The 26768-nt window shown below is 32.0% G+C and overlaps 1 protein-coding gene across 1 annotated transcript; it reads right to left on the bottom strand.

Moving 5' to 3' along the window:
• Positions 1-12993: 12993 nt before the first annotated feature.
• LOC134233254 (uncharacterized) lies at positions 12994-26404 on the bottom strand. The gene is made up of 11 exons (XM_062715237.1): positions 26357-26404; positions 24159-24230; positions 23634-23792; positions 22904-23025; positions 20611-20758; positions 18524-18649; positions 18139-18333; positions 16854-16972; positions 15329-15437; positions 15148-15238; positions 12994-13758 (listed from the first exon to the last, which is right to left on the bottom strand). Exons 2-11 carry the CDS (start codon positions 24208-24210, stop codon positions 13284-13286), a joined length of 1596 nt encoding a protein of 531 aa, XP_062571221.1. The 5' UTR covers positions 24211-24230; positions 26357-26404; the 3' UTR covers positions 12994-13283.
• Between the last annotated feature and the right edge of the window lie 364 nt (positions 26405-26768).

Raw genomic sequence — 26768 nt, 5'->3', positions numbered from 1 at the left:
TTATCTATTTTTACCATGTGCTAATATTAAATTAATTGTGTTTTATTTATCTCATTCCCTTTGAATCCGGATTAAGACAGTCTAATTGACACTCGGTGACTCTGCCAAAAGAATATACTCATTAGGTGTTAATGCCCTCTGGATTTATTAATCCTGTATCAATAACTTTATTTACACAATTACCTTATAACCTCTTTCATGTCCACTCTATCAAAGAAACACACCTGTCCATCAATTAACTCAGCTAGTGTCATAAGTCAATTATTGTTTACTCTTAATCTTACAAAAAGCTATGTACATTATACTTTTCATTAGTTTGGAGGCCCGACGCTCTACTGGCCACATCCAACTCGATTAAGTCTTGTAAGATATTGTTATAATCCATGTTTGTTATAATATACCATCGTCTTTAATAAATTCGGAAACCTGATTTAGCAATTCTTGGACTTTATATTGGAAGACCATAAGGAATACAGCACCTTTACCCTTTATGTTTTATTACGGCCCCATAACGCCACTATACTTCGTTATACCCGCCAACATTCCTTCTTCCCCGTTTACCCTCTAAAACGGATTTAGCCCAGTAATTGCTTTTACACTTTATGACCAAAATCTAACTGGTTATAGTATCGTGGCCTTCTATGCATACCTTAGTTCAATAGAGGTTTCCCCTGGTGCTCACCATACTATAATATTCGACTACGTCAAGACAAACCTCGGAGGAGCTTATAGCCGCTATTCTGGAATGTTCACGGCGCCAACCGACAGAGTTTATGTGTTTACTTGGTCAACATATAATCCACACCATTCATATTCATATACTGAAATAGTAGTAAACTCAGATGTTTTTGGAAGTGTCTTTTCTGATAGTGGTTCTATCAACACAGTAGTTGGAGCTACTGGAAACCTTGTGGTTGAAATATCTCGAAACGATGTCGTGTTTATCCGAACTAATTCTAGAGCCTATGGAGTAGGGGATCTGTTTAGTAATTACCAGTATCGAACTTCATTTAGTGGATGGAAACTCATTTGATTAGAACTTTATGTTTTGTCCCTGAGATAATAAAATTAACAAATAGATGTATTCGAAGTATATTTCGTTACTGGTACAGGTAAATGACAACATTCTGCGTTCATATTGACTCGCGTGCACAAGCAAACATGTTATATAAATTAAGCGTTTCCATCATCAAACCAAAAGTCAGACTGTATCTGTTTTCAAAACACATTTCAAACCTGTTCTATACCTTATTATCAAATATGTTCAAAAAGGGAATGTGCAAATAACAATGGCAGAAAAAAGCTTGTGAGGGCTTGTGTAGACTTTTTTGCTACAAAACTAAATTAGGGAAAGCTCACCTTATCTTACCAGATATGATGCAATATATTTGTATGCAGATTCAATTAAGGGTTATAGAAGGGTCTAAATAAGTCAATATATTGTAACGACATTTTCTTGTGGACGGGACTGACACCCCCCCCCCCCCCCCGCCATATTCAAGCCTGGGGCTTATTGGACATTTTCTTTCACAAATTATATTTATTATACTTATTCATCGTGTGTCCAATAGGTAAAAATCCTCAAAACCCTAAAATAATCGATCAATACACAAAAAAACCCATATACCTTATAAGAGAGAAAGAAACGCCACTCCGGTTAGTTTACGTTGTAACCCACTGGTCTTTCTGGGTTAAAAACGTATTGATTTCATTTTCAACTAAAATGTCAGTCCACACTGTCTCTACATAAACCGCTGTCTTAGTCCATGCTATTGAGTTGACTCTGTAATTCGTAAAAATCCCACAATATCTCTTTATACAGTTTTCGAACCATAACGTTGGAATTTCCTTAGGTAAACGCAACGGAAGTGCCTATAACCTATTATGAAAACATCCGAGAGCGATTATTTCGTCAGGCAAAATATCTCGAACATTATCTTGATAAGGGAAACATTCACTATGCATTTCCGTTGCGTTTACCTGAGGAAATTTCAACATTCTTAAAATTTTAAGTTGGCTTTGCCCTTGCAAATTGGAATTTATAGATGCCCTCAATACTGCAAGTAATTTTGTTTAATCACGTGACAACCACATCAATGGATGAGTCAAAATAAAACATCTAATAGTCCTTAACACGTAGTTTTAAACCAAATAACATTTGTCCGATATCAGTTTAGTTCTGAACAGAATCATCCGGCCTTGTAAAAAAATATTTTTTTTTATTTTACATGTTTCCTGTTATTTCCATTTTGCTTTTAACTGAAGCATTTTAAAGAGAGCGACAAATAGCAATAGATTACCTGATTGACTCAAGTGTGCTAAAATTCTGAAGTCAAGATGCATCGTAGCACAAAGAGTATTATTGATATTTTGAAACGCCATTGTTTGTACTTGGGTTTACAAGGAACTTATATCGAAAGTAGGAAATTTAAACCCAGCTTACAAACCAGTTAAATGTACAAGTATATTTGTGTTACAAGCTATAAACTAAGAAATAATATCTCTATGTTCAATCAAGAGCATTCGAGGATTAAAGCCAAAGGGTGCATGGGATACAAGTAAGGGTAAATCCCTGTGCACCCTTGATTGGACTTGATGTCTAAATTATTTCCTTAATTGCAACCAAAGAAATTCTGCTCAAGTCGTGTGTTCACAATTTAACAAACATAACAAATCTCGTGTTAGAAGGTACACAGAAATAATTCTATTTATCTTAGGGATGTCAAATCGGTCAATTTTTAATACTCGATTACTCGGACGTTTTTCCGATCAAGAGCCTGGGTACTCGGTAAAAGTGCAAATAAATATGATCGAGTAAATTGATGACCATAAAACAGCGCTAACTTTTGTAGAAATAAAACCACTTGTACTGATACATGTAGGAGGTATACCCGTAAATGTATTTCTGTTGTAACAATAAGTACTTCGTGCCCGACGAAATTTTATATAACATTTTTTTAAGTTCAATTTATTGATCAGATAAACACAAGAAATAAAGTCATAAGTAGTTCACATAGTTTTTGTTTATAAAGATAATCTGCTCCGTAATCATAAAGTATATAACTCTTTGTTGCTATTGACTTCCATGTATCAGTCGTCAGAGCTACGTTCAGTATCAACTTGAACTTGATCAAGCTCTCCTAACAGAGCTGTACACTTTTCGCTCCTAGATTTTATAGTATTACGTGACGGTATTTTGTAGTTTGGTGCAACGGTGGATATAAGTTTTTTCAAGCCTTTGCCTTCAACCATTTGTATTGGCATGTAATCAAACACGACCATATAAAAAATCATCATCTGTCTCTTTTCCCGAGAAGAAATATGCACGCTAACTCCCGATTACCGCCTACATTCTGGAACCATTTAATTCAATATAAATAGCAATTTGGCCATAAAATCTTTTGTCTAAAACAAAGAACAGTTCAATGGTAATTGATGAATGGTCTTGATACCAGCCCTTAACAGTAAATTACCAATAATTCCAGCTCTTAAAACAAGTTGGGGTAGACGATATTTTCCATTGAAATCGGAGTTTCAAGCATCACCATATTTTGAAATAGTCTTGGATATGATAGGAATCGTTTCCTATGGCCTTTAAGCTAAAGTCAAAAATTTTATGCTGTACTTACATTTTTTGGAGGGCAAATAGAACAAAATTAAATTGTGTTTCAATTTTGATCCATAAACGCGTTACTTGCAAATTTTTAGATCAATTCAATAATTAATTAAACAATTTACAGCCATTTGAAAATTTACCTTAAGTCTAACTAAAGTACATAAAGAAAATGATTTTCTATTTTAAAAAGATATGTTTATTTCCATGGCATATTGTGTGAAAACAATGTAAAAAATATAACATTTTGTTGTTTTAACACAATTTTATTATGAGGAATACTTAGTAGATTATTTGTAATAATTATTATAATTATATCATATAACATAATTATAAAAATTATATTAACTGCCGAACTGCCGAATCCGGACCCTTGTTTGGACGTTTCTTCAGTGCTGATGACATTTTGTCAAATCTAAGACACATATTTATTTGGGAAACCTAGATCACAAGCTTGCCTATCCGAGTTTTTTTACCAAGTGAACTGATAGTAGTGTACGAAATATATGAATTTGGAAATCGGCAAGCCTTGTACTTTGTATTTTCTGAAATATTTTTAATTGGTCAAAATTTACGTAGAAATAAGAAAACTTCACAAAGATATTCTGTGACCTTCTCGTATCCTTTGTGTACCCTACAACTTACAATCAATATTTCATAAGGGGTTGACAACAGGTTTGCATTGATAAATCATTGCATGGCTCCTGGAAACATAACAATTTAGGGGCCAAACAGTCTTCTATTTTCTAAACAAAATGTGGTTTAATTATCATTTTTCATTTATATATTACGAGCAAACAGTATATATTATTTTTCCTTACAGCTTATTTACAGATCATTTTTAACTTGCCTCGATCATATCCAAAGTATACTTCATTCGCTATACCAAGCCAGGACATTTCCGTCAGTTCTCTACCTATAGCTTTACATGTCCTGTTGATGTCATCTAGATATACATCTCCCATTAAATAAGATGATAAAGGCATTTACTTAGAAATTTGCATTGACTTCCACCAGCTTTCAGAGGTGTTTCTTTCTGTTGATGAAAAATCATGGTTGAAATAGTGTTCATATAACTGACCTAAAGACCATAAACGTAGAACAGATATTAAAAGTTTGCTGTTGTTTACCGCCTCTCGAGAATTTTTCTCTCAAATTGAGACGACGGAATTTGGCGGAGAGAGTTGCAATTTTTGTTCTATATACGGCACCCGGACCATGAGAAGTGAGAGACCCTTTTTTGTGCTAGTACCTACTACGGCACAGGACATAAATGTATACGGTCTCATCCAAAGAACCGGTAGAAAACACGAAAGTCAAAATTTCTATTTTAAATATTTTTAGATCTTTTTCAAATATATATTTAAAAAGTTTATTAAAGATTTATGTTTCCACCTATATTATGCATGTGTTGAAAGATTTGTTTCATTATAAGATAATAAAATATTAGGATATTTATACTTATTTCAAAGTTTGATTTTCTTTTATTCTCACTTCATGATCTTCAATCCTGTTCTTCAAATGAAGTGAAAAAGGACCAGATTTCAAACTTATGGTCTGGTATTCCTTTTTTTCGAATGATTATATCATATCTACAATCATTCTGGTTAACTTTTAACAAGAGTGTAAGAGACTGACACCCTCTGAAAAGTGATGATACTTCTTATTGTTCATAATATTGAAATATACTACATTATCCGTGCATTTGTAGATCCAATAATTGCAAAATTCGGCCTGGTCTGTAACAGTATTTTGAATAAAGATGACTTGAATGGGCGGGTCTTAGTACATGTACAATAAAGAGATAAACATATTCGAGGAATCTGCCTGGTGTGGTTATTGCTACTCTTTCATGTGGTCGCTAATAGAGAAACATTGTCAAATCCGATGACTTAATGACAAAGACATGGTTTACTAGATGTTTATATTTTTTTACGAACAAGTGGTTAAGATCAATTTACACATCATTGCCTCTACATTTCAAACTTTAAATGGTCAACAGAAACCTTTTCATGCATGACAATACCCATTAAACCTAAGCACCTATCGTGTTAGGCCAAGTGATGCACATGCAGTTTGTATTCACTGATACTCGGGAATACATGTAGCCATTTGTACATTTGTCGACTTACAAATCTATAAAATCATATACAATGAATCAAATGTTTGTAATTGTGAATATGAAAATTTTAGATCTGCATTTAATTTGTGATTGAAATGTATATATAATAGTCTTTCGGAAAGCAGGTAGAAGACCCCCCCCCCCTCGAAGCATTATTTTTCCTTATACATTTTTGAATTCACTCGTGTAATGTATCCCTGCTGATTTGTCGGTCACAAAATTACCGTTTCATAAATTAATTAGCATTATGAATTCACTTTGACATCCCAGAAAATACTTTCACTTTCCTTGTTCTGTCCATAATGTTAAAGGCCAGGAAGATTTTACAATATTTTAAACATAATACATCAGCTCAATTAGGCGCAATTTTCTTCTTTCATATTTACCCGATAGATTTCGATGAAATACAGTGACCAGCCAAAGGAGTAAAATGTACCGACTTACGCTTTCATATTTTAATTAAAGAGTGGAGTGGGACAAAATTCAATTGAATTGGAGGTAAACATGGAACCCCTACCTCAATGAAAGATCACTATCTTGCAAATAACGTTAACTTTGTTTGTTAACGTATTATTTCATTAGGGTACACATATCAGTGATTAGTTGCAAGTAAAGGAAAATTCGGACATTTATTGGGGTTTTTTTTTTTGTCAATTTACTTGAGTCCATTTGTCACAACAGTCTTTGATTATTTTACATGTTAGTGCGTAAGATAACTATATTGAGGAGAAGTAATGAATATTCTTACTTAATTAAAGTTGCATTATTTCTCAACTACATTTTCTGCTATTTCTAGAGTTTCATCCCTAAAACTTACCACCATTTAACTGACAAACTGAAGGATAGGCCTGAGAGCATACTTCCTCAAAGTAAAATTCATTTCTTGTTGCTGAGCACTGAATAGAAACACAGTAGATTCCAATGAAAATTGGTTTTCTTTCATCTTTCGTTCCTTTCAAATTTAAAAAAAAAGACAAAATAGACAATGATCTATGATAACTAATGCTTCAGATATCCTTTAATACTAAGAATTTGTTGTAATTTTTTTTCGCATTGTATTATGAGGAATGCATTAAAAATGTGAGATTTCAAATAAATCTGAAAAATAACAGATATATTTATTTCATGTATTTCATTTAATTTAATCATCAGCTATCTGATATAAATACAGAGTAAGTCCCGTTGCCTCCACATTCCTCAAAATAAGGTTCTTTAATACGTTCTCCAGGGACAAAACACGAGGCATTACAAAAGAGTGGCGAAACTGGGCCTTCTTTTGGAAGATGCTTCAAGCAACTGCATGAGTTGCCCTGGATTATATACATGTAATTTTCTTTTGAAATGTGATACTTCGTGATCAAAGAGAAAAGTCAATTTTATAAATAATAATGTTATATATCAATAAATAAGAAACGATAATAAAAATCATTGCTACATTCATTTTTAAAGGAAATTGATAAATAAGAAGGTCATACTGATGTCAAAAAAATTAGTCGTACTAGCTATAGTGTTTTACCTTTATAGCAAAAATGGACATATTGAGAGAAAAACATATTTCCTGACAAAATCCAGCAGAATTTAATATTCTTTCCAATTTAGTACTTTGCTATAGATACTGCCTCAACAACATCGTCTGTAAAACAACCTGAAAGAAAATTGCATGTCTGACTCAATATGTATTCACATTTTGTATGGTAGGGAACAACCTGATTTCTTTAAACATACTTCAATTGATGATAAATTTATATTTGACTGACTTGAAAGTGACGTAGTATATGCTTTTAATAGCTTTTTCGAGGTTTGTTGTCGCCGGGCCATAGTATTTCACAAACACATCATGTTTATTTTATTTCATTATTTTATCGGGGCTTGGATGTGAATGTTATTTACAAATTTTGAGCGACCTCCCCTCCTGGTCCGCTCTGGGCCCGCCATAATGGCGCTTTTGTTTAGTCTGGTCGATACTTATTATTTCAAGTCGACATATGAATGCAAATAACTATCGTTCATTGATAAATATTTACCTCCACTAAACGTTTTGCCTTTGTTTCTTATGACAGTCATTGCCATTAATCAGTGCATGAACAACAATGAGAAAGCCACGTATGTAGTTTTCTTGAACGATGTCCGTGTTATTATTTTAAACGCAATGACATTTTCATCTTAAAAACAATAGTTAACAAGTTTCATTTTACATTGATATTTGATATATTTGTGAACATAAGCAATGAAATGCTGTCTTTGGTTGTTAGTACGGGAATCAAAGTCGCAGCAATTGCAAAAAAAAGCATTTTTGTATAAAAGCTTCGACATTTATCCCCGTACTAACAACCAAAGAAAGCATTTTAGTATCTAAAACATCTTCGACAAATGAAACATATGGTGATAACAAACAGCATTCAAAATCAAAAATCTACATAACAATACAAAATAGGAACAGAGCAAACGCGGATCTCCAAATCATCAGAGGTGGGATCAGGTGCCATTGAGGAGTGAGCTTCCCCTTCCAACCGGTCACTTCCTCCGTGTGCTCCTTTTCATTATCGGGAAATGATGGCAAAAACTGTCGTCAAATCAGTGTATAAATAATGGTTTAACAAATAGTATGACAAACGTCAGTCAGCATTAGGCCCAATGATATATTGTATTTAGGTCACAGAACTTACGAAATGATGACTTTAACAGAGACTGCTGATATTCTTGTTTCATCAACTTGTCTGTCATCAATTTACTTCGTTTAAGAATTTTTTCATACGCAGAGCATGCTCTTGAATATCGAATCAACCGAGATATGTAAACTCCGTATGCAGGAGATAAAGGTATATTGCTGGGTATCCTTTCGAAACATCATTCAGCTATTATTTTAGTACACTGACAATCAACTTACTATTTCTTTTTTAAAAATATGGGTTATCAATGTATTGTCATGAAATGTCTGTTCTTGTTCGACGCATATGAATTAAGGATAAATGTTGAACAAATGGCACCCAATCACCCGAAAAAAATTAGCAAAGAATGGAAAATAAATAAATAAATAAATAAATAAATAAATAAATAAATAATACATAACAAACACGTCGTGTTTAAAATTATTGTTTGGTGCATGTTGATAACACATTTGAAATAAAAAAATTAAAATGATTTTAGAATTTCAAAAAAAATTAGAAATATAAATTTAAAAAGAAAAAAAAAATATTTAAACGGATGAAACGTTTTGTTCATTGCTATTCTCTTTGATAATTGTGGTCGTAAAATTTCATATACTGCAGAAAAATTAACAATTTATTTTTCTCTGGCGTAGGATTTAAACTATTTTTTTTTTCAAATTTCCATTTACATTCCTGCCAAAAGTTTACTCACCAAATATTGTTATCCATAATGAGGCACGTCTATATAAGCCAGTCCAAACATAAGTTCTTTCTGTGAAATTAACTTGGATGGGATATTTTGTTAGAAAGCTACTATTTTGTGATACACATTTCTTTTGTGTGTCAAACCAACTCCGAAGTCCTGGGACATCTGATAAAATTACTGCATAAAAAGATAAGAAATATATATTAAATTCTTTTCAATTTAATTCGGTTTTTAATATATGAAGGATTTAAAAGTCAATTTTAATTAATCTATATTTTCATGCTAAGGCATTGTTTTTCTTTTCCATATACAGTACGCAATATTACAAAAAAGTGAAATGGTTATCCTAATTTCATATGTACCAACAAGCAATTTTCTTGCATTTCAATGTCCAAACTCTTAAATGCTTTTAATTTTTTTTCTCATTCAGATATGCAGATATCTTTCCTAAAATTCTACATACATAATGACTACGTTAACAGAAACACACAAAAACATATTCCTCTAGGTCAGTTATATTTTTTAAACACTTTTCAAAGCAGACTCGAGAAAGGTGTTTACTAGCTAGAAGACACACTCTTGAAGCGAATGTATACATGTATATTAAGTAATTTAAATTTGATTTATATTTTTTCATTCCAAGGCAATTCATTATAATTTGTCTTCAAATACTTGTTCATGTATATATGTGTAGACTATATATATCCACTCCTTCCAAGCTTTAGATAGTGGTGTGCGTACTTTCTTTGTTTATCCTTATAATCTTTTGTCAAAATCTTGTTATACCAACAGTATCTGTGTGATATATTTATCCAAACATCTAATCGTCTTTAACATCAAATGCAATATCATTATTGTATAATTCTACTTTTGTTATTTAACTATATCATGCTTGGTACTTTTAAAGTAGTAGAAATTGTAAGAGTTAAATTTCTGTTTTGATACATGATATCTCCTTTAGATGTTAAGTGAACAATCATGAAACTTTACCGGACACTTTGCACACTTTTTTTTAATTTGTAATGACTTTGTACACTTAGTACACATTTTTCTTTAGCTGAAAATTTACAGTCTGTCTTCACTGAAAATGGTATTCATGTCATACACACTAAAAATTTAGTGCAAATTTGAGAGTTTATCTTCCTTGTTTATTTAAATTTAAAACCATTTAAATAATCTTCAATATATGGTCATATAATTTTTTTTTTAAATTCTCTCTAATTGCAGATATATTCCACCGTTTAAGTTGAAACAATTAATATATTTATATAAAATTCCCTTTTATGGATGGAAGCAAACACGTTTATCTTTAACAGTAATGTTAATTTATTTTATAAACAATTCAGCATGCACTGCTTTGAAATAATTTGAATATGAGACACCCTATTTCCTTTCATTCACAAACTATTTAGTATGGTTTTTATATTATGATATTTTCATGGGAAATCAAAGCAAAAATGAGTGCTTTCTACTCAGTAAGTAACCATTGATTGATAAACTCTTAAATTTCTTACATATACATAAATACATCTACATGTTTCTTAAAAAGATCAAGAGCGCTGTAATTATAGTGCCTTTCCAGGAATATATTATACCACAAACAATGTACCTTTTCCAAAAAGAAAAACAATTACTTGACAAGCAAGTACAGGGTGTGACACTTTCATTCCTCTAGCACACCCTGAATGGATATACAAGCTACATGTATGTTAATGTAAATGAACATGTAACCAGTGTAAGGATCTAGTGTAAGGATCTAAAGATAAAGGATAGATTTTAAAGTACATGTACATGACAAAATCCATGCATTAAAATTGAGCTTGTGTCGCCTGCTTTGCAACATCATTTAAACATAAAGAGTTCTCTTTTTTTGCTTTTACAGGCATTACGTTTGATGAATATTCCAACAGAAACAATTACCCGCACAATATGATATTGGACTTCAAAAGAAAAGAAATATAATACAAATTCTCTCTTACCCTCAAATCTAAAATAATTCATCAAATTGAAATTATAAGATAAAACTATTTTTCATTTAATTATGTCCGTTAAAGAAAGTCCAACAAAACTGTCACGATAGCTCAGACCCTTGTTCGGAAGGTCAAGAGTTCGAATCCCGGTTGTGACTCACTTAGTTCGATAAAAAAAAATAGGTTGCAATTGTTCCTTTGCTATGCCCATGGTACATGTACTTTCAGGTGAAAGTTTAGCGTCCGTCGGATGAAATATTAAAAACTTAGGCACCATCCCACGGCATACGTTGACATGATAAAGATCCCTTACTGCTCAATGACCCTGAATGCCAATTAAAGGTAAAATGTTCAAAATAATGTTCTGGACAAACTGTGCAAGGAACGCACATGTCATCATTCCTCTTAAATATCAAATATCTGCTGTATATCAGGATGCACTATCTTTTTGAAAAGTACGTTAATGGCCATGTTCAAGGTTTATGTAGGGAGTGCCAGACGGTAAGACAGACACATACGACGGGTAAAGTAACTCAAAATGTCTATCAGCCCTCCAATGGACACAAGAAGGCTTTTATTAAAAAAAAGAATAATATTACCTTCTTATAAACTGCTGCTCCCTTATTAACAGGGGAATCTAACAGCCCTCTTCCTATTTTCAGAAATATTTCCTTTTATAATTTTAATTTAACATGTGTAAACAAAATCATTTTTTAATTTTTTTTCCTGATGTATCATTTTACAAAATTGAAATGTCAACGTTTAAATGTGACCATCAAATTTATTTAAAGGGGCCGATAGTTATGGATGACTTTTACTTAGGTTTCATAAATCAGAAACAAAATTTTATTTATAAAGCAAAAATTTGTCTACATGGATAAAATAACAAAGTTTCATCTCAATATTAATTCGGACTGTAATTATTATCATGTTTATGGCCCAAACTTTAATCATTTCTTTCTATGTAAAACGCTGTTCCATTGCTATAATAATTTGCTATAATAATTAATTATTTAAAGAGTTTTTTTTATATTTTGTAAGCGAAGAAAAAATTGGTAATAGTGTGAAAAATTGAGGTGTTTCCCAAGTAATATGCAGGAGCCACCAGCATGAAAAAAAAGATCATGGACCTAGTATTTGAAACTGAAATTTAACACAAAAATCGTAGGTGAACAATGTGCAATATGTGGTTTTTCGTTCTTATCAGTAGAATTTTTAGTCATCGGAGTAAAGTTAAATGAAGCGTATTTATCGTTTTAAAGCAGCATCTTTTACATTAAAAAACAAAATTGAGAAATTTCGGAATTAAAAATTAATTTCAGAAATATATATTACTAATTTTAAAAACTTTTTTTTTCCACTGATAGGTACATGTAGATCGATACCGTAAAATTGATAAACTGAAGCTTTTAACGTGTTTAAAGAAGGGGTCATAAAAATATCATAGAAGAGAATTTTTGTTTTAAAAACAAATAAGCTTTTGAAATTTAAATCATAAGAACCTTACGTTTTCTCCTTTTGATTATTAATTTCTGGTATAAAACTTAAGTTTTGCATCATTCATATTTTGTAGTACTCTATAATGATCCCCCTCCGGAAACAATATGGTGGAATTTCGTGTTTCTTACAAATAATATGCAATATAGCATTACTCATCATATATAATAAATTGAACATGTTCCCTTAACTTAGCATGTACATGAGATCAATGTATGGTACATATGATATGAAATTAAGGAGTTTCTCAGCCATTGTATTTTTAACACAGTAAAACTCCAGTTGGCCTCCACAATAGATACGAGGCCAAGAAGTGAATTTAATTCAAGCACTAAAAATGACTAATGATACGTGAACTCAAAAAATTTCACATTTTTGTGACTTTCTGTACCTTTCGCAAGACAAAGAAAGAACTTAACAATCCCAATGTATTTTCATGATAATTTAATTTCTTTAAGTGTCCATTGTCTTAAGAATGCCTCATATTTACTACATGTATTGCACATTACTGATTTAGGACATACCAATATAAATAAAAGCAGTTTTCTTAAATTATTAAAGGTATTATATCTAAAATGATTTCGTATAGTTGTTACTAATAAAGAAAGTATTCTCCTTCGCGTCGCTGCGTCTAACATACAACGTAAACATAAAATGATAATAATTGTTTCTTCGACAAGTGCTCAGCATTGAAAGTTAAAGTTGCGGGTGAACTAACTCCTTGATGTCATTGATTTGTCTTCAGGTGACTGTATATACTGCTTATTTCAGTATTATTAATTTTAGAAGCTACATCATAATCAGATTGTTCGCTAGTATGAGGTGAGACGTGACTATAACCAGAATTTATATTGTCTTCATTGTTGACTATCCTCTCTCTTAGATGATCATAGTTTTCTTCGGTATTCCAGGTAAAGTGACATTCTAGTTTTGTAGTTTTGCTAACTGTATCGTAATCGTTCTCTCTGTTTGCCACTTCGGTCCCAGCAAATGTGCCTCGAAGGTGATCATAATTATTGTCTTTAGATTGACGTGTGAAATCGACATTTGGATAATTTGATATTTTTGTGCATTTTTCCTGAGATTCAAGAGTAAAGTAGTCGTGATCTTCAGTAACATCTTTATTAGATTCTGGATGCTTACCCCTTTCCTCACAATTTCTAGTGTTTGTTGTTTTAGCTGACTGTTTCTGTGTTCTTTCTCTAAGAGAAAATTAAATGAAAATTAGGCATATTTCCTTATAGAACATCCATTTGCCGAAATAAGAAATAGGTATACACTGATGGGTACACAAAGGGAGGGGGGTTAAGGAATGTATCCTATGAAACAGACACTTCAGATAAGTTTCTTTTTACATACTCAAATATCATCTGAATAATCAGAACTTCATAAAAAAAATCTATTTGTCTGTATTTCAGTGAAAACGCTCCAGATATGTTTTCATGTAGTTGAGTGTAACATTGAAAATTTTCACCCCAAGAAAACCATTGTCAACCGAGGCGCAGCCTGTCAGATGGGTAACCCAAAGAGTAACAGACGGACGGACATACCGATTACTATATACCCTCCCGCTTTTCTTTTCTATTGGGGGTTAGATAAAATATTCAATTTTGTCCTCCTTGATGAAGCCTGCGTCTAATCCATCATTTTCTTGCTCTTAAAGATACCTTATCACAAATCTATTCCGTCTTTATACCCGCCGCTTAAAAAGCAGGACGGTATATAGTAATCGGTATGTCCGTCCGTCCGTACGCCCGTCTGTCTGTACGTCCGCCCATCTGTTTGTTACGCTTTGGGGTACCGATCTCTTATCCGCAAATCCTCTTATACCACTGAGGGAGATTTAATGAAACTTTCACAGAATCTTTATTACATATTGTCATTGTGCACCTCCTATTTTACTTTTCAATCCCACACATATTTTGGGTTTTCCGGCCACAGCAAAACATGAACTTTGCCATAATAACCATATGTGAGGCGAAGGGGGGGGGTTATCATTTAGTGAGTTCATTGCTCACAATACCTCTATTTTATTTTACTTTTCATTTATTACACGAATAATGAAAATCTTCCAAACAGAAACAAGCAATCCGTGCTGTGAAGGATAAAATCAAACAATTGTAATGATTTATAGTTAATCAAAAAATTCATTTAAAATGCCCCACCCCCTAAAATAAAGATACAGAATGGCATACACTTACTAACAAACACAGATAAACAATTTGGAATAGAAAAAAGAGGTACTGTGAGCAATGAGCTCAATTAATGATACCCCCGCCTCCCATATGAATATAATGGCAGTGCCATGTTTTGCTGAGTGAAACATAAAATATGTGCCGGGTCAAAAAGTAAAATAGATGCACAATCGCAATATGTAATAAAGATTCTGTGTAAGTTTCATCAAATTTCCTTCAGTGGTATAAGAGGAGTTGCGGATAAAAGATGGATACCCAAAGCGTAACAGACGGAGGGACGGACCGACGGACAGACGGAAGGACATCTAGACGGACGGACGGACATACCGATTACTATATATCCTCCCGCTTTTCAAGCAGGGGGTATAATGGAAAAAAAACACAATCGAGCCTTACCGTAATTTCAGGAAAACTATACAACATCCTCCAATAAGACAGGAAATTACAACAACTACAGGGATAACTATTTTGAACACATTGCTCTCTTCTGAAAAAAATAAGCATGTCATTTTTTTTTTAAACATTGAATCAGTTGTAAGTAAACTAGCCCTTTGAGGCGCAGCAGTAAGAAGATTACCTGGTAAAGAAGGTTTGTTTTCTCCTTTAGGTTTACAGGTCAGATTTTTGGCATTTTGAAATTCCGAATAAAGGCCATTTTCAGTGAAATTCTCCGCAGGATTATCATTCTTTAAAAGTAAAATTTATATTCATATTAGTATATTGAGTGGCAGAGAGAGAGAGAGGGAGAGAAAGAGAGAGAGAGAGAGAGAGAGAGAGAGAGAGAGAGAGAGAGAGAGAGAAAGACAATTACAATAACCCTCAAATACAACTTATATTCTGATCATATTCAGCTTATATTCTGATATTTTCTTCTTTTTTTGTCGCATAAAAAGATACTACCATAAAGGGCCTATAAAATGATATTACGGAATTGACATAATAATTAAACTAAAATGGATATTTGCTAATCCGAATTTTCTATGCTTATCTTAAAATTTAAGGATATATTATTTTTTTATGTGCTTCCCAAAATGATACAAAAGCAAAAAGTTATGATAGTTTAGTAAGAGAAAAGAAAAATACTTTTAACGGATTTTTTTCTCAAATCTGTACTCGGGATGGTTGCTTATAAAAGCGTACATTGTGTAAAAAATATAACTTAATTCATTGTATAATTTTGAGAGGCAGACAAGAAGATATTTTCATACGCCTCCAATATACCAAAAATATAGTCCCTGCTAGTTTTCGTACGCAGTTTTCCATTTCTATTCAAACTTGTACAATTATGATGAGGAAAGTAAAATAGGGTCTTTCAAATTTCCAACAACTATATATATATATATATATATATATATATATATATATATATATATATATATATATATATATATATATATATATATATATATATATATATAAGACATATACATGTATCAAGCAAATGTACTTTGAATATTTTATCTAGTCCAAAACCAGAGAAGAACCCTTCCCTAAACGCTCTTTTTGTATAATTTAATTAAAAACGGTTGTTTTCTTTTATATTTTTAAAAATTCTAATTGTTCTTGTTTTTTCATGGGTTAAAAGCATTTAATCTTTTTTACTCCTTGGGTTTCTATGTAACAGAAAACTACAGACGTTTATCAGAGCAATTTTGTTTAAAGTCTGAGTTCAAAGATAATTAGATTTTAATTAAGCACAATAAACAACTTTCTGAAATTTTTCTACCCGTGAAGGAATAGGGTAAAGAAACTTTAATGTACGGTTTCTAGATTTTTATAATAAGATTTTGAACTGGATAAGAGAAATGATGGATTTTGTATTTTATCGAACTAAAGAAAAAGACCTTTCACTTTCCTCTTTTGTACCAGGTCTCGTGCACTGGTGAATTTGCCTTACATGTTAAAGTCTATATATCAGTGTCTCGGGGACAACCAAAAACATTTTTTTTTCCAAATTGCTTTTACCTAAATTTAATTTTTATGAACACTTAATTCATGATCAATAACAAAAAAAAAACCTCTACAAAAAAGATATCATATTGGCATTTAGGTATCTAGGGTTTACCCTTTTTCAAAATAATGAATTGGACGCTTTTACATACCTTCATACAATATACCTTTTCCACTAATTTTTCAGAACAGAATGTATATTTGCATTCATTTGTATCGCATTTCATACACTCATTATAATATTCTTTTTCTTCTTCTTTTATTTCATTCCCTGTGACAATAATTAAAACCGTTGATTACGTACATATATAGTAATGCACACATATATAGAATGTATATATTTTGCTAAAATTTCTTTAAAGAAATCTCAATGCCAATTTTTGCTCAATGCGATACTTTTTATTAAAAGTAACCCTGATTTGACACATCCAAGTGAGTATTCACATACATAATACATATATTATATATTTTTTCCCCATCTTTGACACTGTTTAGGTCTGAAATACGCATTCTGTTTATTGAACATTTTTGCGTACCTCATTGAATGATATTGTGAAATTAAGATTCTTTGATGTTTTTTGTTATATGCGTTTGTTCCTATTACGCAATGTGTTTAATTGTATTGGTATTGTCAATTATACTATGTGTTGACATATTTTGCTTGCTTTGTCATTTATTTATTTATTAAGAAATGATCATTCAATTGCAACACTGCGTTTTCATTTGTGTCAAAGAGAGCACCGCCATATCAGGTATCCATAAAGATATTTTTATACAGCATTTGATACATGTACATGTAGTTCATGCATTCATATTTACATTTACTGTGTTTTCTCGTACAGTGTAAACCAACATTGAAATTGGTTTGAAAACCATTTTTAGTTTATACTCACGCGTAGAATTACAATGCATACACGGAGAAACGTACGCTAACGTGACGTCACAATGAGGCTAAACGATGTAGAGCAGCGAAACATTCAGTATATTTACGGTGCTTTTAAAAATGTAAAATGTAAATATAAGGAATGTTTTTAAGTTTAGTGTGATTTATTGGTGTGTAAATCACTCAAGACTTCCAGGAAGGCATATTTGGCATGAAGCGCTACCATGCTTCATGAAGTATGCCTACCTGAAAAGTCTGTGTGATTTACACACCAATAACTCACACTAAACTTAAAAACATTTCTTAAATATCGCCTTCATACATGTACTATACCATTATAATTATTTATGTAGATATCATAAGTAAATATCCGATATAGTTAGTATATAAATAGATACAAGTTTTACCAGAAAAAGACACGATAAAATACAGATTTTTCGTGAAATTTTGCAAAAACCAAGAATGCATGTACATGTATGTGTCCCACGTGTGATTGAAATTGCATTTTCAAATAATTATAGGTAAATATGTGAGAAGGTGAAATACTATCATACCATAATCAATCCCGCTGTACAATTCAGCAGCCACTCCAAGCCAAGAAGGTTGAGTAAATACACTATTGACTGAAATACAGGTTTTGTTGATATCGTTCAAGAATACATCGGAAAATAAGTATGAGGACGGATTTGCAGATTTACAATATTTCATTGCACCTGACCATGTTTCAAAGGGACGTTTCTCTGGAATATCTGAAATAGAATTAATGTGTATATGATGACATTTTATTTCGTAAAATATATTGTACTAGCATAATAACGACATAGATATCATTTTAATATTATGTTTGAAATAAAATGTGAGATAGTATTTATTGAAAGGTTTCATCAGCTTATAATTTTCATAGAATTAAATGAAGATTCAACTGTAATAAAAACATACCACATCTTTGGCATAATGATTTGAAGCTTTGATTACAGTTACTTTCAAAGTAAAATTTTGGAAATGCTGTGCAGTGAATACCAATACAAAATGATCCATTTGTTGAATATTTATTGTTTTTCATATCTAAAATAAGGATAAGGAGATAACGAACAGTATTCAATATCAAAGTCCATAAAACAGTACAAATTAGAAGCTGAGCAAACACGGACCTCCGAAACATCAGAGATGGGATCAGGTGCCAAATATATAATGATGTATTTTATTTTGATTTCTATAAGCTGTTCAGTGATGAATGACATATCATATCGACTTTTCTTTTGTTTTCATGAAACGATGACTACAATTGATAATTGATAATTGATCTAAATCGCAAAAAAGACATTTTCCTGTATACTAATATAATTTATTTAATGGAATATTAGAGGTAGGAATGGATAACGAACATTATTATATGATTGAATAATTTCCATTTCTCTGATTGGCTCAGATCCAACTATGTTAGAAAAATATTACGTTGTATTGACCTGCACGTGACGTTCCAGGTCAATACAAGGATTTATTTCCACTACATTGATCTAAAAATAGATTGGGAAATTCCAAATTGATACAAATTGTTTTAGAAAGCTATTTAAAAGACTATGATTTTTTTTTTTTTCATGTGAACAAAACATAAGTTAATATATATTTTAGGGTGAGGGTGGTAAGAGGGGATGCAGGGACCCTCCTCCAACACTTTTACTGAACAACAATTTTGTTTTACTTTTTGGCAGTCTGTTTTCCCTGATAATACAAAATCTATCCTATAAAAAAAAAGACTGACATTATATATTTCATTCGTGGCAACTTAAATTAATTTTAAAAAACATTTCAAATTGATACGACTGGTAAGGTTTATTCACATTTTAATTCTGCTTCACTCTTGTATTTGGCTAGGACTTAATAAAATGCAAACAAGTAATGAGCTGTATCATTTTATCAGTGAATCATATAATAAAACAATTATTGCTGTTTTTTCGGTCAATACAATGATTTAGCCATCTTCGAAGTACAATATTCACCTCGCCCTTCGGGCTCGGTGAATATTGTACTCCTCAGATGGCTAAATCATTGTATTGACCTCAAAAACCAGCAATAATTGTATAGTATTCAAGCTTAAAAGTCCATTTCTGAAACATTACAAACCGGAAACAGAGCAAATGAAGACCTCTAAAATCATCAGATGTGGAATCAGAGGCAATAAAGGAGTTAGCATTCCTTTCCGACCGGTCACACTCGCCCTGTGCTCCATGTCATGATCGGACAAACTTATATAGACAAGGCAATGTGAAACTGATGGTCTACAATTTATTATGTACAAAACGTCAGTCAACATTGGACTGAATGATAGGACCTAATCACAAGGTCATTGTATCGACTCTTGACTTTTAAAATGTTGATTTCTAACGAGATTGTTGATATCCTTGTTTCATCAACTTGTTTGTCAATCGTTTCTTATTTAGAAATGCATCGCATATAGTGCATTCTCCTGTTATGGAATCAAGTTGGAGACATATTAAACTCTTTATGCAGATCATAAAGTCATACTGCTACACTATACGGGAATTTGACAATAGAAAAAAAATGAAGTCATCACGTTGATCATAAAGATATATCGAGTGGAAATATAGATGGAAGTAATGGACATATATGAATGTCGAGTTTCAGGCCAAAGCAAGTTCTTTCACCAATTTCATGTTAATTTTTTACGAAGAATCAGAAGCTTCATATGAATTCGCTAATTAAAAAAATGAAATAGGTTTACATGAAAATTCTGATATATTATTGGAAGACTTGTTCTTCACAAATACAAAGATATTGTAAATCAGTACGCAAACATGTTCTACATGTAAATATCAACTTCGAGGTACTTTAGAGCCCTCGGAATAATTTGTTAGATAAATGATTTTACAAATAATCAATGAAAAAGCATTGTCTATAATGTCAAAAACCCTTAAATTTAATTTATCGTGGGGAATTGTATCAATTAAGCTAGTTAAAAAATTTAATACGTCTTTTGTATGTTAAGATTTCCATTAGATCATTACCTGACTGAAACACTGAATAAGCCATTTGTCCACCACATTCGCCAATATAATGGGCATCAGCTCTGATATTACATGTAACATTACATGTATCTGATGGCAATTCTTCATTCACACTAGGAGGATTGTGTAAACATTTGCATTCTGATCCCTAGATAAATATTCCAATCACATGAGGGTAAAAATAACAGTTACATGTATGAAATTCTATTTAAAGCCCTTAAACTATTAAGGAAATCTGATATAGCCTTTAAAGAGATTAACATAGATTATTTAAAAATGAATATATGTTTAGAATTAAAAAAAACAACCTCCGATTGATAGAGTAGAAGTATATTGTGATAAAATGACAAGTAATGCATATAATATTAAATGCAAACATGACAGAGGCGACTTTGATCTCATGTTTCTTTTGATATTTCTTTTTCATTTCATCCCCTTATTTTTTTTTACTTTTCAGGTGCTCTTTTATCTTTACCACCCAATTTGTTATGAACCAACTTTTTTTTAAGTTATAGTGTTAAATTATTCAAATTTGTTCTTTGTACTTATTTTAAAATCATTATTTTTTACTGATTCATTTTTTTTGGCAGAAATTCTACGCATCACCAAATAAGAAATAAGTATCCAACAAAAAAAAAATGTGATATAGACATCGTTCTTTTCTAGATAACCATGTGGCGATAAACGAAATCTAAGATTTTGTTCATCTGAATATTCAATATAGTACTGTATTTCAATATATCTGAATGAAATTTTAAATGCAAAAGTCAAAAGAGAAACAAAAATTGTATATAGAAAAAGTTCGTTGAAAATATTCGAAGTTTTGTAGAGCTGTGACATTACTTTCGAATCAACAATCATATTTAGGTACCATCAATGACTGCAGAGGTATGATTGATTGATTGTTTATTGTTTTACGTCCCTGTCGAGAATTTTTCACTCATATTGAGACGCCACCACTTCCCGGTGGAGAGCTACAAATTTAGTCCTATACTCGGCACTCAGGACCATTGAGCAGGGAGGGATCTTTTTCGTGCCAGCACCTATTTCGACACAGGACCTCAGTTTATAAGGTCTCATCCGAAGGACCGGTCTCTACGTCCCAAAGTGGGATTCGAACCCGCGACGTAAGGATTGACTCCTTACTTCGCGACTCTAGAGCAGACGCTCTAACCACTGCGCCACGCGGACGACCCATCAATGAGGTAAAAGCTAAGATATATTTGTAGCTTCATAGAATTTTTTAAGGTCACTGTCCATAATAAAAATGTTTTTGTAAGTTTTGTTTTTAATATATTTATAATCTCTAGATTATTGCCGAAATTCGTGAAATGAAAGAAGATTGGATTCCTGTAGGCATAGACACACGACCGTCCCATAAGGGAGCCTGGCTTTCAAACACTTCAATGAAACAAAAAGGGGACGAGCTAGTACGGAAATCTAAAAAGATTCCACATGTATGAATGACGTAACCCCTGTTATTGAAAATTTGGACTTTTACAGTTATTGGAAGAAAGTTTAAGCAAGACTCTGGGAGCTGTAAAACTGAGAAGTGTTTACTTTTAATCCAATATTAAACCCTTTTGTGAGACTGAGATCAAAAGTGAATTCGTCTCAGGTTTATGACTAGGAGCTATATCGTTCGATATAAATATTCATCTAAATATTGAAAGCCTACTGCTTTCTAGGTAAAAATGAATGGCCAAGAACTGAAAATGTATCTATAAGCTCTGCAGTATGAAAATGAAAAAAAAAAATCTAAAGGGAGAAACTATTATAGTTGTTGAAAAGAAAAATGAACTTATTTTTAAATATGTAACGGGAGAGGAGAAAATGCAGCGGACCAGACCGGGATTCGAACCCGGGCCCCTTGAAACTCCGGTCAGGTGCTCTACCAACTGAGCTATCTGGCCACCGGCGATCGAACCCGGCTGACCGCCACATTCCTCCCTCCTTAAAGGTCTTTGGCCTTCTAAAGACCCCAACCCAGGCTCATCCCTGGCAGGCCTTTCACCTGTCAGTTCCAGGGCATGGCACGGCACCAAATGTAACGGGAGAGGAGAAAATGCAGCGGACCAGACCGGGATTCGAACCCGGGCCCCCTGAAACTCCGGTCAGGTGCTCCACCAACTGAGCTATCTGGCCACCGGCGATCGAACCCGGCTGACCGCCACAAATATATATCATTCATAAAAAGAAAATTGCCTTCCAAATGATGTACATATTAACAGAATGTATGGTACTGAAAAACAAAGCATTTTTAGAAAAATGTAATGCTTTGAAATAAAATTACCTTTATTGCAAAAACGGTTTTGTTGAAAGACAAGCATATTTCTTGACAAAATCCTGCAGAGGGTATTTGTTGCATATCATAACTCACTGAGAACGTCTGAAGTATCTTCTCTGGATAGCATCCTTAAATTATATAATATAGTTTTTCCACAAACACGACCTGACTACTTTTCATGTACATGTATCAAGTAGAGTGCTGCATTCCTAAATAAAGTCGAATCCCTATCTATATTCTATCGCAAATCCTACGTCCATAATCCTAACCATTGATTTCAACCATATCCTATCATACTTTTCTTTGACACTTTCCGATTTTAATCCCGAATGAATATCAAATTAACAGCTGATAAGGTAATAATTCAAAAGTGTAAAAATAAATTGATACCTATGGTATAAGGGCTGATTAATGAGTGTTTGAATAAATGAGAAAATTTGATGTTTTGCCGTGAGTATGTATTCGTTATCGTACTTGAAACACTCGCCATACTTTTTAATGCAACAAATCTGAATCTGTGTGTATTTAAAAAAAAAACCTCTGTCAAGCTTTAACTATAGACAAAACATTATATATTTTTTTAACGCAGAAACTCAGTTAATTTGTGAATGAGAACTAAGATACCCCCCCCCCCCCACACACACATACACATGTAAGCACCCTTGTCTCTATTACTTTTTTCTCTCTGTGTATATATACGATATATTATGATATATCTTATTATTTCCAAGCATACCTGTAATTTTTATCCAGGTCGACTTCCGTCGATAATGTCCAATCCAGAAAGATTCTGATGAATTGTGCATTGCTTTTTTGATAAGTACGCTGTTGTTCATTCTGCATATTTCCTGCGCATCAAACCATGTGTATCTTTGGACTTGACACATCACATTTTCTGCATCAACAATATTTCAATTAATGAATGAAAATGCCTATCATTAAATGATGTAAAAAGCTATCAGATATTACTTTATTTTTCGACACTGAAATTATAATAATTCTTGAATATTTTATGATATAATCAACACAATGCCTTGTTGATGTTTATTCAGTCATTTATTTTAACAAAAGTTTTCTTTAAATGCCAACACATCAAATCGCTTGATAACTGTGTAAATATATTTGGTAGAAAACTCAGAATATAGCTAAATTTGATAATTATAAAAGTTAAAGTAAGTAATTTGAGTCGGTTTATGTTTATTTCCGTAAAACAGCGACCAGATGTGAAATATTTGAATAAATAAAAAAAATTAAATATCACCTCTATTGTACTGTAAAGCAAACCATATGACGAAAACGTATAAAGCACGCATGATATCTGCAAATCGGTAACCTGAAACATATACTAATGCAAACAACATCATTGATAATTTAATTTTAACAATTGTTCTGAATCCTGACTTTTAAGAAAGAAATCATTTTCCCTGTTACATGTACAATGTATTTAATTTATATTTAAAACATTTTGTCAGTGGACTTATCCTTTATAGTCCATATTTACGAGGACCGTTCAAAAATTACGCGGACTTGTTGCACAGAAGAAATATTTGACGACATAATCGGGAAAAATTTCACAAATAATATAAAAGAATCTTTACTTATATGGTCTTCAAAATTTCATATCAAAATGTTGTAAATTGGTATTAATTTTAAGTGATTTTTCAGGACATACCATTAAGTCACGGCGCAGCAAAATCTTCGACGTCACAAGCATTATAAAAAATATGTGATTGAGCTTTCATTTTCTCAACATTTTCCCTTGAGTTCCTGTATAGTTTGAGTTACCTTATCTACTCAACATCAAAACACCATTTCTTGTCAAGCTTAAAAACTATTAAACAAGTAAAGAATATTCTTTTTTTTGTTCTAAAACCAAAAACTACTTATGAGATATAGTGTGATATTTGTGACTCTCAATCACGTTGTTTACACTCCGGATAAAGTTATCTTTTCGTCTATAATCTTCTTTCCGTCCTCCCGTATAGCCTTTTTACAGAGGTCTGTCTAAAATTTCAATTTGCTTTTTTGGGGCGAATGTCACGAGTAGCCTACTTTACTTCATGTTTTATTATGCATATTTTGGATCTATGTTGCCGATATCTCGAGCATTACACATATTTTAACTAAAGTGTGGTGCGCCGTCAATTCAGGAGACGTCATTTTCACAGTCGTTTTCACAGAAATTGCATCAGAGAAAAATCACTATATTTCTGCTAGTACTTCAAATATTACGTCCGAAATCTAAATACATAATAATAGAACAATTTAAAGGTACATTTCAGAAAATTGTTGAAAAATATCGAGAATTTTAGAAAATCTATGAGTTAATTTTTTGAATCCGCATGCTTTTGCTTCATTTTTTTTGTCGTGCGCCGTACCTCTCCATCAACGATATCAACATATCGATAATTTTAGTAGAATTTTTTTAAAATACAGAAATTCTGCCCAAAATTTATTGGAATCTTTAAGATACATATTTTTGTGAAATTTTATAACTATATGACGTCTGTAAGAGTAAATAATTGCACAGTCCGCGTAATTTTTGAACGGCCCTCGTAATATAGAAATTCCCTTACTTGTTGTCCTTCAAACTGAACTTATCAGCATGTTGGAACAGAATTTATGCAACAATATATACTGTGTTAATGGGTATCTAAGGAATCCTACATGTACATGTAAGTATCTGCATGTATGTGTTTGTAGCCCATTTTATTTACTATTGTTTTTTGAAATAACTCTCCATATATATCTGCAATGTAAACATATGAAAACATTGATAAATTGATAAAAAGAACCTGAAGTATGCATGTCGATTTAGATAGGTTAGACTGTAGGGAGAACGCAGATGTCATAATATGTTTGACAGTGGAATAACGAACTCGATTATAAAGGAGATAATACATGTACAGTTTAAATTCTTATATCTTCAAAAATTATTTATAAAATTCCCTTATGGTTACAAGCCCAATTACAGTAACAACCCAAGTCCAAGAACCATGACGAACTATGACTGAATTACCGGTAAGAACAGGACTAAGTTTTTGAATTCATGGCTAATCTTTTTGACTCTTTGTCATAAAATATGTTTAAATTAATTCAAATTCATGACATTGTTATTAGATCCCTAAAATAGATTTGCTTGATAGTATCATTCAAGATTTAAGTTTCTTGAAACTATTAACACAGAAATCTGTATACTAGATAGATTTCAATTTCAATGTATACAACGTTTGAAAGTAACGCAAGTTGCATTTTATTTTAATATGAATGGTTTTTTAGGGATAGTCTTACATATCAGCATTGGATTATGTACTTACATGTAAATACATGCTTATTCAAAAAAATTCATATCATGCAATTGATCTGTATTTTGTCGAAAATATTTTAAAAAAAAGCTGAATCAATCCATCAATTGTTTTTCTTTTATTTCTCGTTTTATAAGAAGGTAAATTTACTTACAGTTTTCCTTTTCTCTTACAGAGATACGATTTTCTATTTGGGTATAATCATATCCTTCCTTAAAAAAATGAAAATAACATCCTTGTTGTTGTTCCTATGTTAAGGTATGTGTTTCACGCAGGAATGAATTTGTGAGCCGGAAGTTTTTAATGCAAATTGTAAGAGATACACAAGGACGAATTAGCTTAATGCATGTTTAAAGGATATCATTATTTAACACATGTGCTTTTAAACGATTTTTTTTAGTTTCGTTTTGTTTTTAGGAGTGGCTTATTAAAAGGTAACTAGATTAAGTTTAATATATTGTATATCAAAATCCAGGTTTGTTAATCTCCGCACAGTGTATGAGCTGGGCCATGCATTTTCAGTATCGGTACCATCCTGAGTGAATTATTTTCACATTTTAAAAGTC

The sequence above is a fragment of the Saccostrea cucullata genome, unplaced genomic scaffold, assembly GCF_032062105.1.
Source record: "Saccostrea cucullata isolate Sc308-1 unplaced genomic scaffold, CSIRO_AGI_Scuc_v1 ctg2375, whole genome shotgun sequence".
Lineage (NCBI taxonomy): Eukaryota > Metazoa > Mollusca > Bivalvia > Ostreida > Ostreidae > Saccostrea > Saccostrea cuccullata.
The sequence above is the reverse complement of the archived record's forward strand: the minus strand, read 5'-3'. Positions and strand labels throughout refer to the sequence as shown.

Excerpts from the sequence above, each read along its gene's own strand:
- LOC134233254 (XM_062715237.1), bottom strand. The coding sequence starts at position 24,210 with ATGCGTGCTTTATACGTTTTCGTCATATGGTTTGCTTTACAGTACAAT. Across the intron at positions 15,438-16,853 it reads AAAAGGTATATTGTATGAAG|AATGATAATCCTGCGGAGAA; the intron begins GTATGTAAAAGC and ends TTACTTTTAAAG. Across the intron at positions 15,239-15,328 it reads AAACAAACCTTCTTTACCAG|AAGAGAGCAATGTGTTCAAA; the intron begins GTAATCTTCTTA and ends TATTTTTTTCAG.